This window comes from Coffea arabica, chromosome 2c (assembly GCF_036785885.1).
Source record: "Coffea arabica cultivar ET-39 chromosome 2c, Coffea Arabica ET-39 HiFi, whole genome shotgun sequence".
Lineage (NCBI taxonomy): Eukaryota > Viridiplantae > Streptophyta > Magnoliopsida > Gentianales > Rubiaceae > Coffea > Coffea arabica.
In genome coordinates, this window is record NC_092312.1 from 55,885,086 (window position 1) to 55,899,672 (window position 14,587).

The window sequence follows — 14,587 nt, forward strand, 5'->3', positions numbered from 1 at the left end:
AGGTTGAAGTCGCCTAAAAAGGGTTTTATCTATTTTTTTTTATGAAAAATACATTTTTAGGTGACTTGGTATACCTAAACTCGATATTAAGTGGCGACTTCTATTTTTTCCTAAAAATCCTTTTTAGACTATTATTTTGGTCCCAAATCGTTGCACTTTTTAAGTCCCATTTTAGGCCCTTTTTTCTTTATTTATTGTCTAAAAATCAAAAACTCAAAATTTCAATTCACTCATCTTTTAATCCATTTTTTCAACTCTATACTATTTAATTTTTTTTCAAAAATGGGGCGCGACACTTCTACTAGAAATGCTGCCATAAATATTCAGGTCAATGTACAGACAGGTACAATTACCTCTAAAAAAAAGGTATGGGCACTTTTGTTATGAAATCCAATCTAGTGCTGCTACATATATATTCAGTAAGGTACAAGCTCTTCTATTTTGATCCATTGCAGAGAGGAAGGCCTTCACATGCCACTTCGACAAATGTTGCAATAGGTTCTTGCAAAAGAGTTGCACCAGAACTTACTCGACCAACTAATCATTTGTCAACAGCTCCTATTCAAACCCCTGGTAAGTCTCAAGTTGCTACATCTGTTCTCAAGCTGCTATATCTGTTAGCATGAATGCAGCTACAACTCTTAACTCTACCAATATTAGGACCAGCAACAATTTTAGCTTGCATTTCTAATTACTACTGTTATGCTTATATTTCTCTTCTTTTGTACTTAGTGGTGCTTGTGAATTATAGCTCATTAATATGCTGCCTCCTCATGCTTTTTATATGGTGTTATGTGAAACTAATGACTAAACAATGGTTTTACAATCCTCACCCTCTGCCTGAATTGCTTCAAGGCAGATGGTGTTTTGGATAGTCTTGGATTGCATTTCTATTTATTTAATGTATGGTTATGAAATCTGAAATGATATTACTCTTGGATTGCAGTTTTGGTTTTGCACCTTATTACTGTTATGGTTTCATAAATGACTATTTTAGTTCTTAGCTTGTTTCATTTAATGGATCTGTAATGTTGCAACTTGAGCATATGACAAATAATTTAGTTTCTGCATTGCTCATGAACCTGTTCAATTCACTCTTTTCCACCTTAATTTTTGTAACAAATCACTCTTTTCCACTTTAAATATTGCTGCTTAAAGTGAAAATGGCTTCCTTTTTAATATTGGTCCATAATATGTTGAAGATAAAAGACAAACCCTATCCAAAGTCAAGGTACTACCGTGGTGTTCCAGATCCAAAGATTAGGATATATGATGTTGGCATGAAAAAGAAGGGAGTTGATGAGTTCCCACTCTATCTCCACTTGGTTAGTTGAGAAAAGAAGGGAGAATGTCTCTAGTGAAGCACTTGAGGCTGCTCTGTTGCTCTTTACATGAAGTTTTGTTTGTTTTTGGTCTTGTCACATTTTTTTTGCCTGAATTTCAGGGGTTTTACCAAGTTCAGCAGCACAGACTATGTCAAATGGAAGCAAGAGAATCGTATTGTTCCAAATGGTGTTAATACCAAAGTTTGTTGCTGCTATATTTGTTTGATTTGGAGCTATCTTTGCTTGTATTGCAATTATTTGATTATACTCTTGGCTTTTGGTTGTAAGGCTAGTGCTAACTTGGTTTTGTTCAAATCTTGCAACTTCTTGTTGCCACAGACCATTGGCTAACCTTCAACTTGGAAGAGTGTTTTTGCAAGCAACTTCTTAGTTTACTTCATTAACATTTTGTCTCTAGTATTGTTGGATGATGTACACCTATTGGATAGCATAACTCAGATAGTTCATAATAATTCTTCAACATTGCAAAAAATAGCGGTAGTTGTTGCTACAGCTTTGTGCAAATAAATGGTCAGTGACTCTTTTTCCTTATTTCACTAACATCCCCTCACTTTTTTAAATTTATTTCTAGTTTTTATTAGTTTTCATTATTTCAATAATATAACTTGTACACTTATCTCAGGGGCATTTGTGGGAACAAATTCCCTCTCTTCCTTAAAAACACTTTTTTGTGTTCATTTTTGACATTATGGACTGATTTTGTTACAAAATCCTAAACCTCAAGGGAGGTCAATGTAATTGTGAAAACCTCAGGGGAGGTCAATGAAATTGTCAGAAACCTCCCCCGAGGCGAGGTTTCTGAAATTATCCCTAGATTTAATGCTCACGGGTAAATTTCTGAATTGTTTTATTGGGTTTCAAGCTTTTCGATTTATTTCTGTCGACCAATTGTGTTTGATTCGGCAATGGATAGCAGCAGTTGGAGGGCGCCGCAAGGCCAGATGGCTCAGGGTCCTCCTCAAGGTGGTCAAGCAGGCGGCGGTGGAGAAGTATCGGCTGTCCCAAATGCACCTCCGCCGGCTACTATTGACAGCGGCGATTGGAGGACTCAACTCCAAGCTGATTCTCGTCAAAGAATCGTAAATAAGATGTAACCCTCGTTTTCTTTTTGCTTTGTCTCTTTACTTTGGATTATATATGTATGCAATTTTTTTAAAATTTTTTTAGATTGATATCTGGTTTGGAAACTGGTAAAAACATTTTTTTTTTCTGGACTTTCTTGAAGGCCCTTACCTGGGTTAAAACTGTGATTTTTCTTATTTAATGTAATACTAGAAAAATGTATTATTTGTTTAGTTGGTGTTGATAATTATTTTTCCAGTATGAATAATTCATTTTCATTGGGTGTGGGAGACTAATATGATTGAGATTCTGGATGATTTTATGGTATTATTGGGAATGGAGTTGAGGAAGAATTGGAAGCTTCTTGGAGCTTCCAATGCTTCATGGGCTCTGTCTTATTCCAGAGGAGTGTATTTTAATACAATATGTCGTTTGGATAATGTGTTGTATGTGTGGAATTCTTATATTTGTTGCACTACTACATCTTTCACCGAGAATTTGTAGCTTTGAACTTATCTTTGCCAGAATTTTCCTCTTCTGATATTTTAAATGCATGGATTCCGTTGAAGGACTCCTTGGTGAGATTAGAAAGTACCGAGTTGAGAGAGTTAATATGTTGAAGAATGAAATCCTCGTGTCTTTGTGTTTCAAGTTATATACTTGGAGTTGAAAAAAGTTTCAAGAATGAAATCCTCGTGTCTTTGTGTTTCAAGACTAAGTTCTCTTCTGCCTTTCCTCCTTCACTTCTTCCACTTCTTGTCACACTTCCTCTTTTAATTCATGTGCTACTTTTACAGTTCTTTTATGGCTTTCCTGATTAACACAATTTGTTTGGGAAGCCATGATGTGGAAAACTGAAATTTAGAAGACTCTGCATTTAGTATAGTTTCTAAACTCTTGTAGGTTTACTTGCTATTGGTTTTCCTTTATTGACTTTAAGATGCTTGTTTTCCTAAGTTGATTTTGTGTGGTAGTATGCAACTGTGGAGCTGGTTTATGATTTTGTTTCCTGTTGTTGATGTACTTCTGTAAGGTTGTAAGCAGCTTTTAGTTGAATGTTCAGATGTGCTCACATGTGCAGAATGGAGACTTTGAAGAGGCATCTGCCATTCTCTGGACAAGAGGGACTGCAAGAACTTAAGAAAATTGCTGTGAGGTTTGAGGAAAAGATTTATACTGCAGCAACTAGCCAGGTAGCCATGCAATTCTGCGGCATGTCATGGTCTTAACGTATCACTTGCATCCTCTTTCCATTGATCCTGCGCGGAATTTTGCTGTTGGTCCATTTTATTAAGTCAGTCTTGTTTCTCATTATTTGGTTGTTAATTTTTTCTTCTGGACATGATTTATTTTTTGCAGTCAGATTATTTGAGAAAGATATCTTTGAAGATGCTGACAATGGAAACTAAGTCCCAAAATCCCATGGCTAATCCTCTACAAGCTAATGCTGCCACTGCAAGCAAAAATCCTCCAGACCAAGGTATTTGGATGGCATATTCACTTTCTTGGATTGTGATATTGATCCCCTCAACTTTTTCATCTGTCATCTTTCTTTTTTGAATGTAATAGGAGTTGGTGCTGCTAATGTTCTCTAATATTTGCCTGTGCTGATGCCTTGTTACTTTTCTCTTTATGGCTAATTAGTAGTTTTGATGACCTATGATGTTTTTGTGCCATACTTAGATGAATTAATTATGAACCTTTGGATCCAGTGGCTTTGTTGTTTCTACGAAGTTTAAAAGATGTTGTCTTCAGTGGTCAGGCATGGATATTTGTGAGGAACTAACGGAACTATATGAATAGGTATCTAACCTGTATTAACAAAACCCAACGTGCCATGCGGTCCAAGAGCATCTATGTTTTGGTCTGACAAAAGGTTGCTAGCTTGACTAGCCATATAAAATTGTCATGTGGTCTATCAAAACAACAGTTAATGATTTCCAGAATTTCTCTCAGGCTTTAATCAGCTCACTTTGGAAAATAGGAAGACTTTTTTAGAGTTACGTTACATGGACTTGGGTGGTGTCTGGGTGCAGTTGCATGTTGAAGTGTCAGATTTCCGTATTTGAAAGTTACAGGATCCGGGGATATTTGCCCAATTTTGGGTACAGGTGTGTGGTTGCATCTCTTATACTCGTGTACATAAGATATTTAAACACAAATCATTCTAAAATATCCAAAACTTGTTTAAAGCATATGCTAAGAAAAGATCAATTAGATGTGCAATTAAAAACAAAAGCTGGGTTACAATGTATTTAAGTAGGAGGGGATGAATTCTTATTGAGAAGGGAAAAATTGCAGAAACCTTAAGTTATTCATTAATTAAAGTTGAAATAGTGGGGCAAAGTAGATATTGTTGTCAAACCGTATCTCTATCTTAGTCATTCTGTGCTGCCGTCACATCAAAACAGAGTGCCTCTTTTCAATTTATCATAGCCTCTCTTACTCTCAGATGCCACGATTTCACATCTTCCTCCAACGAAAGAAGCAGCCCTTATGTCTGAAGTGAAACTACACCATGGGATGTGAGTATTTTTCTTTTGAAACTTGAGTGGCTTTGGCTTTCCCCTCTTTTCTCCTCCCTCCACAGAACGACCCTTCTTCCTCTTCCATTCTCTTCCCATCTCATGAGACTTCTTGCCCATCTCTCCTCCTTGGCCATCAACATCGCATCACAACAGTTGACATACCCAAAAGCTTTTGACTGTGTCAGGTGCATATCCCGTCCTGCCTGGGGTGAATGAAGATTCCAGGTAACTAACACATAAGTATCTTAATTAGGAGTCTCTAGCCAAGCGTGTTTGGCAGGAATTTTGGTTTCATGCGTTCAGTTGTTCCTTTTTTTGGTTTTGATAGGCATTTTGGTAAGTTAGCTCTTTTTCCGTAGGATTTTATATTTTGTGTTTAGTACTTCAGCTGTTCAGCATCTTGTCTTAGAGTCAGATTGGGAAATCTTGTAAGATTTGACTCTAATTAATTGTATGATTGAAGGATATTATCCCATATGAGAAATAAGAGTTAAATCTAGTCAACATATTACGGACTTAACTTCATATAAGCTCATCTGCTCTTTAGTGTCTTTTGAAGTTTATGAGATGCAATCTAGCTTTCTTATGATGCCAAATAGTTAGCAGTGTTACCTGGAGTTTCGTTATCAATATCTTCTTTTATCCAGAATACTGTTTTATTTGATGTCCACACAATCAATGTTTAATTGCTGTTTTTGCACATCCTGATCTTCAGAGAGTATTTCCAAAAATCCAGTGGCATACTAATCTCTCTCTCATATGATCTTATTGTCTTAATTGGATCTAAATGGGTGATTCAAATCCACTCACTTTACACCCATTAATTAAGCTTGCTTGGATTTGTCAGTATCTTTCTAGGCCTAAGGTTTCTCTTGCTGGCCACGTCTAAATGGTTGACTACTGTGAGTTGTAAACTGAGACTGCATCGAAGAAGTTGATGGAACATTTAGTTGCAGAAGATATATGTACTTTTTGTTTTAAAAGGTTAAGAAGGATTGGAGTAGGTTATCACCTGATTGCTTTGGACTTTTGTGTTACTGCTTTTGGATTAGTTTTGGTACCATTTGTTGTTGTGCTTTGCTGGTTTTGACATTTGAGATAAACGTCTTTTTCCTTTGTGGTTCTATCCTTTCGATGATGTCTAATGAATGAGTTCTCTCCTTCTCCATGTGCATCTGTTCATCTTGATAGCTGTCCATGGCATGCAATCCCAAATTCAGAACCAGCAACATCCCATGCCAGTGGTGAGCAGCCAATCACAATCCCGACAACAGCTGTTACCGCAAAACATGCAGACTAATATGACATCAACTGGAGTCCAGAATTCTGCTATTTTGGCTTCTACACTTCCAACTGCTGGTAATTTGCAGCAGGCTCCCATGCCTAATATTGGTCAGAACTCCAATTTGCAGAACATGCAGAGTGTTCCCAGTGTTTCTCAGAACCCAGTAGGGAGTTCCATGGGACAGGTGATGCCTTCAAATGTTTTCACTAATTCTCAAAGACAGATGCAGGCTAGACAACAACAGGTTGTTCCCTTGCAGCAACAACAGCAGACACAGAATCCACAGCATTATCTTTATCAACAACAGCTGCAGCATCAGTACATGAAACAAAAGTTACAACAAGGAGGAGCAATGGCACAGCCCCTTATGCAATCTCATATCCAGCAGCAGCAAAGCACCTTTTGCAACCAACTCAAATTCAAACCTCCCAGCAAGCTGTTATGCAGCCATCTGTAATGCAGTCAGCTCCTCTATCTGGCCTCCAGCAGAATCAACAGTCTTCTATGCAACAAGTGACTCAACCAGTAATTCAGCAGCAGTCTCAAGCAGTTTTGAGGCAGCAGCAGCAGCAACAGCAACAACAGCAGCAACAGTCACAACAGGCTTCCATGTTGCATCAGCAGCAAACCTCCATGGCTCAACAGCCATTACTGCCTGCAGCACAGCAGCCGCAGCAACAGCAGCAGCAGCTGATTGGGCAGCAGCCTGGTGCTACAAATATTCAACACAACCAGCTGATTGGCCAACAGAATAGCATGCCTGATATGCAGCAACAGCAACAAAGGCTGATAGGCCAGCAGAACAATATACAGCAGCAGCAGCTAATAGGTCAACAGAACAGCCTTTCGAGTATGCATCAACAACAGTTGGCCCCTCAAAGTAGCGTTTCTGGGCTCCATCAGCAGTCAATGCGAGGGACTCAACCTGGTAACTCTGCCATGCCGACAAGTCAGCATTCTGTCGTCATGTTACAGCAATCTAAGGTTGCGGTACAGCAACAAATGCAGCAGAATGCAACAGCATTGCTACCAAGCCAAAATCAACAGCCACAGCAACCGCAGCAGCAGATGGTATCACAGATTCAAGCACAACCAGGGGGCCTACAACATATGCAGCAGCAGTCAAATGCGTTGCAAAGAGATATGCAGCAAAAGATTCAACCTACAGGTTCTTTGCTTCAACAGCAGAATGTTGTAGAACAGCAGAAGCAGTTATTTCAGCCACAAAGAGCCCATCCTGAGGCATCATCAAGTTTGTGCTCTTTCTTTTTTGAATATTTCCCATGGAGTTTTTGATTATTTCTTTTTCAATGTTATTTGATCTGTTCTTATGTTGTGCATTTCTCTATGAACTTTTGCGCACTTTTCTCAGGATAGGATTTCGTACTTTTCCAGAATTTATGTATTGATCTTTAAACATCCTAATGTAGGTTGTCATTCTGATAACATGCACTGAAGTTAGCTTGTTCTCCCATCATGATAAGATTTTGTGAATTTTTATTCTTGTAGTTTTATTTGAAACTTCAACTTCTGCTTGGTTATTAATTCTTAGACATCTTTAAGGTTATAGTGCCTTAATTTTCACTAATTTGTTAAATGTTGGCCAATGCGTTTTTATGTTCTACATTTTTAGGCAAAATTATGTTTCATCTTTTGCAAATTATGTTTGTTTATGCAATTTCTTGCTTGCCATGGCAATGCTCCTATTTTTTACTGCTATTCGTGCTAATCTCATCTTTTATCTCACAAGTAATTATTGCCTTTGATACCAATAACATATATGATATCCTATTTGAAACTTTATGTAGCTTCGTTAGATTCAACAGCTCAGACGGGGAATGCAAGTGGTGGAGATTGGCAGGAGGAGGTTTATCAAAAGGTATTGATATATGATCTTTTCATTTTCAATTAGGAGATGTAATGGTATAGAATGATTTTTTAGCTTCAGTATGTAGATTCCATCTGCAACCATGTTCTCATTTGCAAAATTTACTTGCAGATTAAATCCATGAAGGACATGTATTTCCTGGAATTAAATGACATGTACATGAAAATTGCTGGAAAGCTGCAACAGGTATGTGTAATTTATGTGTGATCGTTGTTCTATCAAAGCATTGCAGAGTGGTACTTTGCAATCTGCATCCACTTTTCAGGTCTTTAAGTATCAATCTACTAATGTGTTAACCAGGAAGAAACAGTCAACTTGTCCTCTTATCAAGTGCAGTGAGCCAAGAAAAACTTTTCGTTTGTTCCCGAGTCCATTTGTCAGTCATCTGCTTGTTGATCAAGTATAGACAATGGGCTTGTGCATGCTAGAGCTTGTTATTGTCCATACCAATATGTTTTAGTTCCAGAAATGGGAGAAAATTTGTGGGAGAAACAAAGGAACAAAATATCTTCTTTTTCTGTTAGAAAGGTTCATTCTTTTGTTCCCGATTCTTATTAATGAAAGCCTTGTCCTTTTGTAGCATGATTCTCTTCCTCAACAACCGAGAAATGAGCAGATTGAAAAGCTCAAATTCTTTAAGCTCATGCTGGAACGCCTAATAGGATTCTTGCGATGTACCAAGAATGACATTCAGATCAGTCACAAGGAGAAGTTGGCTTCCATTGAAAAACAGATAATCAATATTCTTTCTACAAATCGGCCCCGGAGGCCCGTTTCTTTGCAACAAGTGCAACTTGCCCAACAGCAAATGTCCAACATGCAGCACTCTCAGCCTCAGACTCAAATTCCTCAAATGCAGCCCCAGGAAAATCAAATGAACCAACAGATGCAGCCAATGAATGTACAGAGTTCCATAACACCAATGCAGCCAAATAGCTTGACCAGCCTGCAACAGAACACATTGTCCTCTGTGCCACCAGTTTCGAATTTGCAACAGAATATGATGAGTACCCTACAGCCTGCTTCGACTTTGGACCCAGGACAAAGTAATACTCACCCGTTGCAGCAGGTAGCTATAAGCTCTTTACAGCAGAATACTGCCAGTGGTCCTCAAACAATGAACATAAATTCTTTATCATCGCAAAGTGGCATGACTGCGCTGCAATCAAACCTCATTAATGCTCTACAGCCTAATTCGACTATGATTCATAACCAGCAGCTAAAACAACAGGAGCAGCAAATGTTGCATACCCAGCAATTGAAACAACAATTGCATCCCCGTCAGCTGCAGCAGCAGCTTTTGCAAAGACAACAGCTAATGCAACAACAGCAGCAGCAACAACAGCAACAGCAGCTGCAGCAGCAACCACAACAGCAGCAGCAACAGCACCAACAAATGAAGCCACAGCAGCAGCCTTCACAGCTGCCTGGACACCAAATGTCACCACTACACCAGGTAACTGATTCAAGTGACTTGAAGGTGAGACCGCAGATAAGTGTTAAAACAGGTGTTTTCCAGCAACACCATACCAACAGCCAGCGAGCGGCGTATCATCACCAACAGTTGAAGTCGGGAAGCCCATTTCCTATTTCTTCACCACAAGTCCTTCAGGCAGCATCACCTCAGGTTCCCCCGCATGCTTCCCCTCAAATTGATCAGCAGAGTATGCAGACGTCTATAGCAAAAACTGGAACTCCATTGCAGGCTGCAAATTCACCCTTTGTGGTCCCATCTCCTTCGACTCCCTTGGCTCCATCACCTATGCCTAGCGAGTCAGAAAAACTAAATTCTGGCATTTCATCCCTCTCAAATGCTGGAAATATTGGACCCTCGCATGCAACTACTGTGTCTGCAGCTGCCCAATCACTAGCAATTGGCACTCCTGGGATATCAGCTTCGCCATTGCTTGCGGAATTTACGAGTTTGGATGGAGCTCATGTCAACACATCAACTGCAATGCCCTGCAAGCCACATACTGTAGAGAAGCCACATGAACGGTTGATTAAAGCGGTTAGTTTCTATTATAATTTTACATGAACCGAGTTCTTTGTTTAACATGTTTCTGCACCTTCTCAGTTAGAAACAAGATCTATATTTGTCATTTTCAGGTACAATCAATTTCAAATAAAGCATTGGTTGCCTCCGTTGATGATATAAGCTCAGTTGTCAGTATGGTTGATAGGATAGCTGGATCTGCACCAGGCAATGGATCAAGAGCTGCTGTTGGTGAGGATTTGGTCGCAATGACAAAATGTCGCTTGCAAGCAAGAAACTTTTTCACACAAGATGGACCGACTGGAACAAAGAAAATGAGGCGCTCTACGAGTGCAATGCCTTCCAATGTTGTTTCATCTGTTGGTAGTGTGAATGACAGTATGAGGCACTTAAACAGTTCTGATGCCTTTGAATTGGAATCCACAGCTACATCAAGTATCAGAAGGCCAAGGAATGAGGTTTTTCCATTTCCTTGTCCATCATTATTGATCTAAAACAATTGAGCCAATGCATATTTTGTATATGTGGAAGTTACTACCTCCATGTTTGCTTAGGATTGCAAGCTATATGCTTTTCTTATCTTACTCCATGGTAGATTAACTAATGGTGAAGGGAAGCTAACCGTCTCATTCCATCTAAAATTTGATGATGTTAGAAGAGATGTTAGCACATCTAGTTTTAGAATCTTACATGCTTCCTTTGGTCAGGATCTGATATGTTTGCTTTCCCAAAATGCAATAGACAATGTGATGTAGAACTGCAACCCAGGATTCACTGTATCTACATTGAAGTTGTCCGGAGCACCTTGTGGCTCTGAAGGAGATATGCTTTGCTATTTGCGTCCCTCCCATTTTTGGAATTAAAACCTGTGGGAATTGTTTGAACATATTAATGGTCTCTTTACGTGGCATAATTCTCTTGCAAGTTGGCAATTCAATATTTTTAAGTTTTCAATCTCCTGAATCACTTCTTTGTATTATTGATTTTCAAAATCAGGTTTTGGCTCTTCTCCTCCTCTTTTATTCTTCTGCTGCTTTCCTCTCATATATTCTTGTTCTCTGCCATGGGCCAAGGCAATGAGGATACGATTCCAGGCTGCTGGTTTGTGGCATCTTTGATTCTTTGTTGTGGCCTCTTGGTTTTATTTGCTTTAGTTGATCATAGCATTACTATGTAATGCTCTGCTTTGGTGCTTTATAAACTGGTAAGCCTGGAATAAAACATACTAGTGTTCAAGGCACACACTAATGTTTGTGCAACCAGTAGGAAGAATATTATTAAAATTTTTGGGTATATTTGTTGAAATCATTTTCACGAGAGTTGGTTTTATAATTTTGATGATATAATAGTAGAAAATTCACCAAAATAGTGTTTAAATGGATAGTTATTTGGCAACCATAATTAGGAGTTGCTAATAAAAATTAGGGTTTATAAATAAGTGGAAATTAAAATAAGAAGAAATACATGGTACTTTGTAAGAGGAGATATGGTAGCGGTTTAGGAAGAAGATAAGGTGACGCAAAATTGTTTACACTAGACTAGAAGTCCCCTCCCCCTATATAGCATAGATTTCTGTTCTGAACAGGAAAGTTTATTGTTTTTAAACAAATACCAATCAACATGAAGTCTGAAAATCATCACGCTGATTTTCTGTTATCCATTCATCTGAAACTAGCATAGCTTATTAGATGTGTCTGGCATCCAAGCCAGTTGTGGATGTTTTTGTGTGTTTAGTGTAGATGGCTCTGCAGATGCTTATCATTGGACTTTTGTGGATTTGATGCACTTATTTACTGATCGAACAATTTGTGACTGGTTGAAGGCCAACCATGCCCTTGTGGAAGAGATACATGAGATAAATCGATGCCTCATAGATACTGTGGTTGATATCAGCGATGAAGATGTTGATCCAATTGCAGTAGCTGCAGCTGATGGTGGTGAAGGGACCATTGTCAAGTGCTCTTTCAGTGCTGTAGCTCTTAGCCCAAACCTGAAATCACAGTATGCTTCAGCACGGATGGTAAGATTCTTATGCTTTTTAGCTAGAATACTAGTGTGCCACTCATTTCTGTTAGTAGCATCAGGCCTTAGTTTATTTGTCTCTTCAATGTTGTTTCAGTCTCCAATTCAGCCTCTGCGATTGCTCATTCCAACTAATTATCCTGATTCCTCTCCTATACTCTTGGACAAGTATCCTGTTGAAGTTAGGTAAGTAACATAAAATGTGGATCCTATTCAATTCTGTGTTTTGATCTGTAAATAGACATTTATGGATACCTTTATCTTGATATATATTTATAGCCAAACTGCACTAGCCATCATCTGTGGTGGCAAGGATTGGAAGGATAATATAAGAAACATGAAGTAGGCCCTAGAGACCCTGCCATGTGTTTGGATATATGGGTGGATGTGGGGTTCTGTAGATAGAATAGGCTCAGAGGGAGGAAAAGGGAGATGGGATTTTTTTCGGGGTGGGGGGGGGGGGGAGACACAGGTCCAATGGCTGTTGAACCTCTCTGCACCTTTTGACATGGAATGCCCAATTTAAAAGCAGTCATTCTGCTGATGGATGTGTACAATTGATGGGATGATAGGATAACATGCTGTTAAATATGAATTGAGATAGTTAATCAGGTTTTTGATTATCTATAGCTGTGGCATAAGGTGTGACACCGAAAGGTTTTTCTTTGTTCTTTTTTGTGATTTGAAGGTTCTTGAAGCGAAAACATCTTTCTTTTTGTAATACCGCTGACCACTCATTTCTTTTCCCTTATTTTTTGTACTTCTTGTAGCATCAATTAGATCTCTTCACTGAGATTGTATCAAATAAATCTTATGTGCAGTAAAGAGTATGAAGATCTTTCTATTAAAGCCAGGTCTAAGTTCAGTATATCACTGAGAAGTCTTTCACAGCCTATGTCACTTTCGGAGATGGCAAGGACGTGGGACATTTGTGCTCGTGCAGTTATTTCAGAATTTGCACAACAAAGTGGTGGAGGAACTTTCAGCTCAAAATATGGGACTTGGGAGAACTGTGTGAGTGCAGTTTAGTGATCAGCGGTATTTCAAGTGGAACTACAGGAATTAGAATGATGATTTGGACAATCGTACTTTCAGCTGTTTCTTTTCAATGAAGTTTGCATTGATCATGATTGTTTATTGCTTCTCAATGAAGGTTGTAGAACCCAATGGCAGTAGAGATACAAAACCATCTAGTATACAATTGGGAAGGTAAAACTTTGTACTGCATGTGAGTATTCTGAGTGTCAGTTGAGTAATTATTCTAAATAGTGCTAAATGCTGAATTTATTGCGAAGTGTGTCACAATTTCATTGTTTTGTACTGATTTCTGAAAACAAATTTCTAGGTTGTGTGGCAATGGTTAAGATAAATGAATGTAGTATTTATTTATTTATTTTTTGGTGGCTTTGGATTGAGGAATGCTGAATATATTGCGAAGAGCGTCACATTTTCATTGTTTTGTACTGATTTCTGAAAGACGATTTTCTAGCTTGTGCCGCAATGGATAAGATAAATGAATGTAGGCCGCTTTTTTTTTTTTTTCTTTCTTTTTTTGTTTTATTTTCGTGGCTTTGGATTGGGACGTGTTACTAACCAATTCTATCCACATGGTTCCTTGTTTCATTCTTGCTTACCTATTTAATAAAGGCAAATAAATAAAAAGGAAAGTGACCAGTGCAGCTTGAGGGATATATAAATGGTTAGAAAGAGTATTATAACAGAAATATATGCTTTGTTATTAACCGCGATTTAGTAACCATGGAATCATACAAAAGAAAGGTTGGAATATTGAACATGCTCACAATGACAAGAAGGCTCTATCACCTACAAAACAGAAGTTTTTTAATTGGATGGGAGTCTTTATATGATTATATTTCTAGTGACTTCTGATGACCTATGTACATGGTGAATTGATGCACAGAGAGATATATTTAGGATTATGGCCACGTTGGTGCTGGTTTAACCAAATTAGTTTTGCTTACAGTGTCAACTATTTTTTCTTTTTATGGTGAAGAAAAAAGTTCTATATTTGTAGTATTGTGTTTTCCTATGTTGAATATTACGAGAGAATGCAAGTAAGAGATTTTGGTTTGAGTGCTCCCATTTACACTAAAAAAAAAAATGTTGTAAGAGATTTTGGTTTGAGTGCTCCCATTTACACTAAAAAAAAAAATGTTGAATTAACTTACAACAATGAGATTCAATGCACCTAGTAAAAAGTTTAAGAGTCCATTAAACTATTGACTTTGTAAAGTTTTGATCATTTAACAAAAGTTTGAAGTAGGCCACCACGTTAAAGTGCACTACCACGTTAAAGTGCACTACTGGTCAATAAACATTTTGAAAATCTTAGTTAACCCACTATACTAATTCTCATGCCAAATTACCTACCAAAAATTTTAAAATTATTCAACGAGGTCATTTTCATTTTCCCTAGTTCGAAGTAAAGGAATTTAAGAC

At 38.1% G+C, this 14,587-nt stretch overlaps 1 protein-coding gene and 1 long non-coding RNA gene across 2 annotated transcripts; both read left to right on the forward strand.

The window, feature by feature from the left end:
• Positions 1-2,181: 2,181 nt before the first annotated feature.
• Positions 2,182-13,520, forward strand: LOC113727365 (mediator of RNA polymerase II transcription subunit 15a). Its single transcript, XM_027251489.2, is given in 12 exon segments — positions 2,182-2,436; positions 3,490-3,601; positions 3,768-3,888; positions 6,128-6,613; positions 6,616-7,473; positions 8,030-8,100; positions 8,221-8,295; positions 8,690-10,120; positions 10,219-10,563; positions 11,928-12,125; positions 12,225-12,313; positions 12,949-13,520. Coding segments are annotated over 12 exon segments (4,179 nt in total). The 5' UTR covers positions 2,182-2,251; the 3' UTR covers positions 13,157-13,520.
• On the forward strand, positions 4,365-5,161 carry LOC140035354 (uncharacterized). Its single transcript, XR_011839490.1, has 3 exons — positions 4,365-4,519; positions 4,861-4,933; positions 5,090-5,161. It is a non-coding gene; the product is annotated as an uncharacterized lncRNA (long non-coding RNA).
• Positions 13,521-14,587: the final 1,067 nt, after the last annotated feature.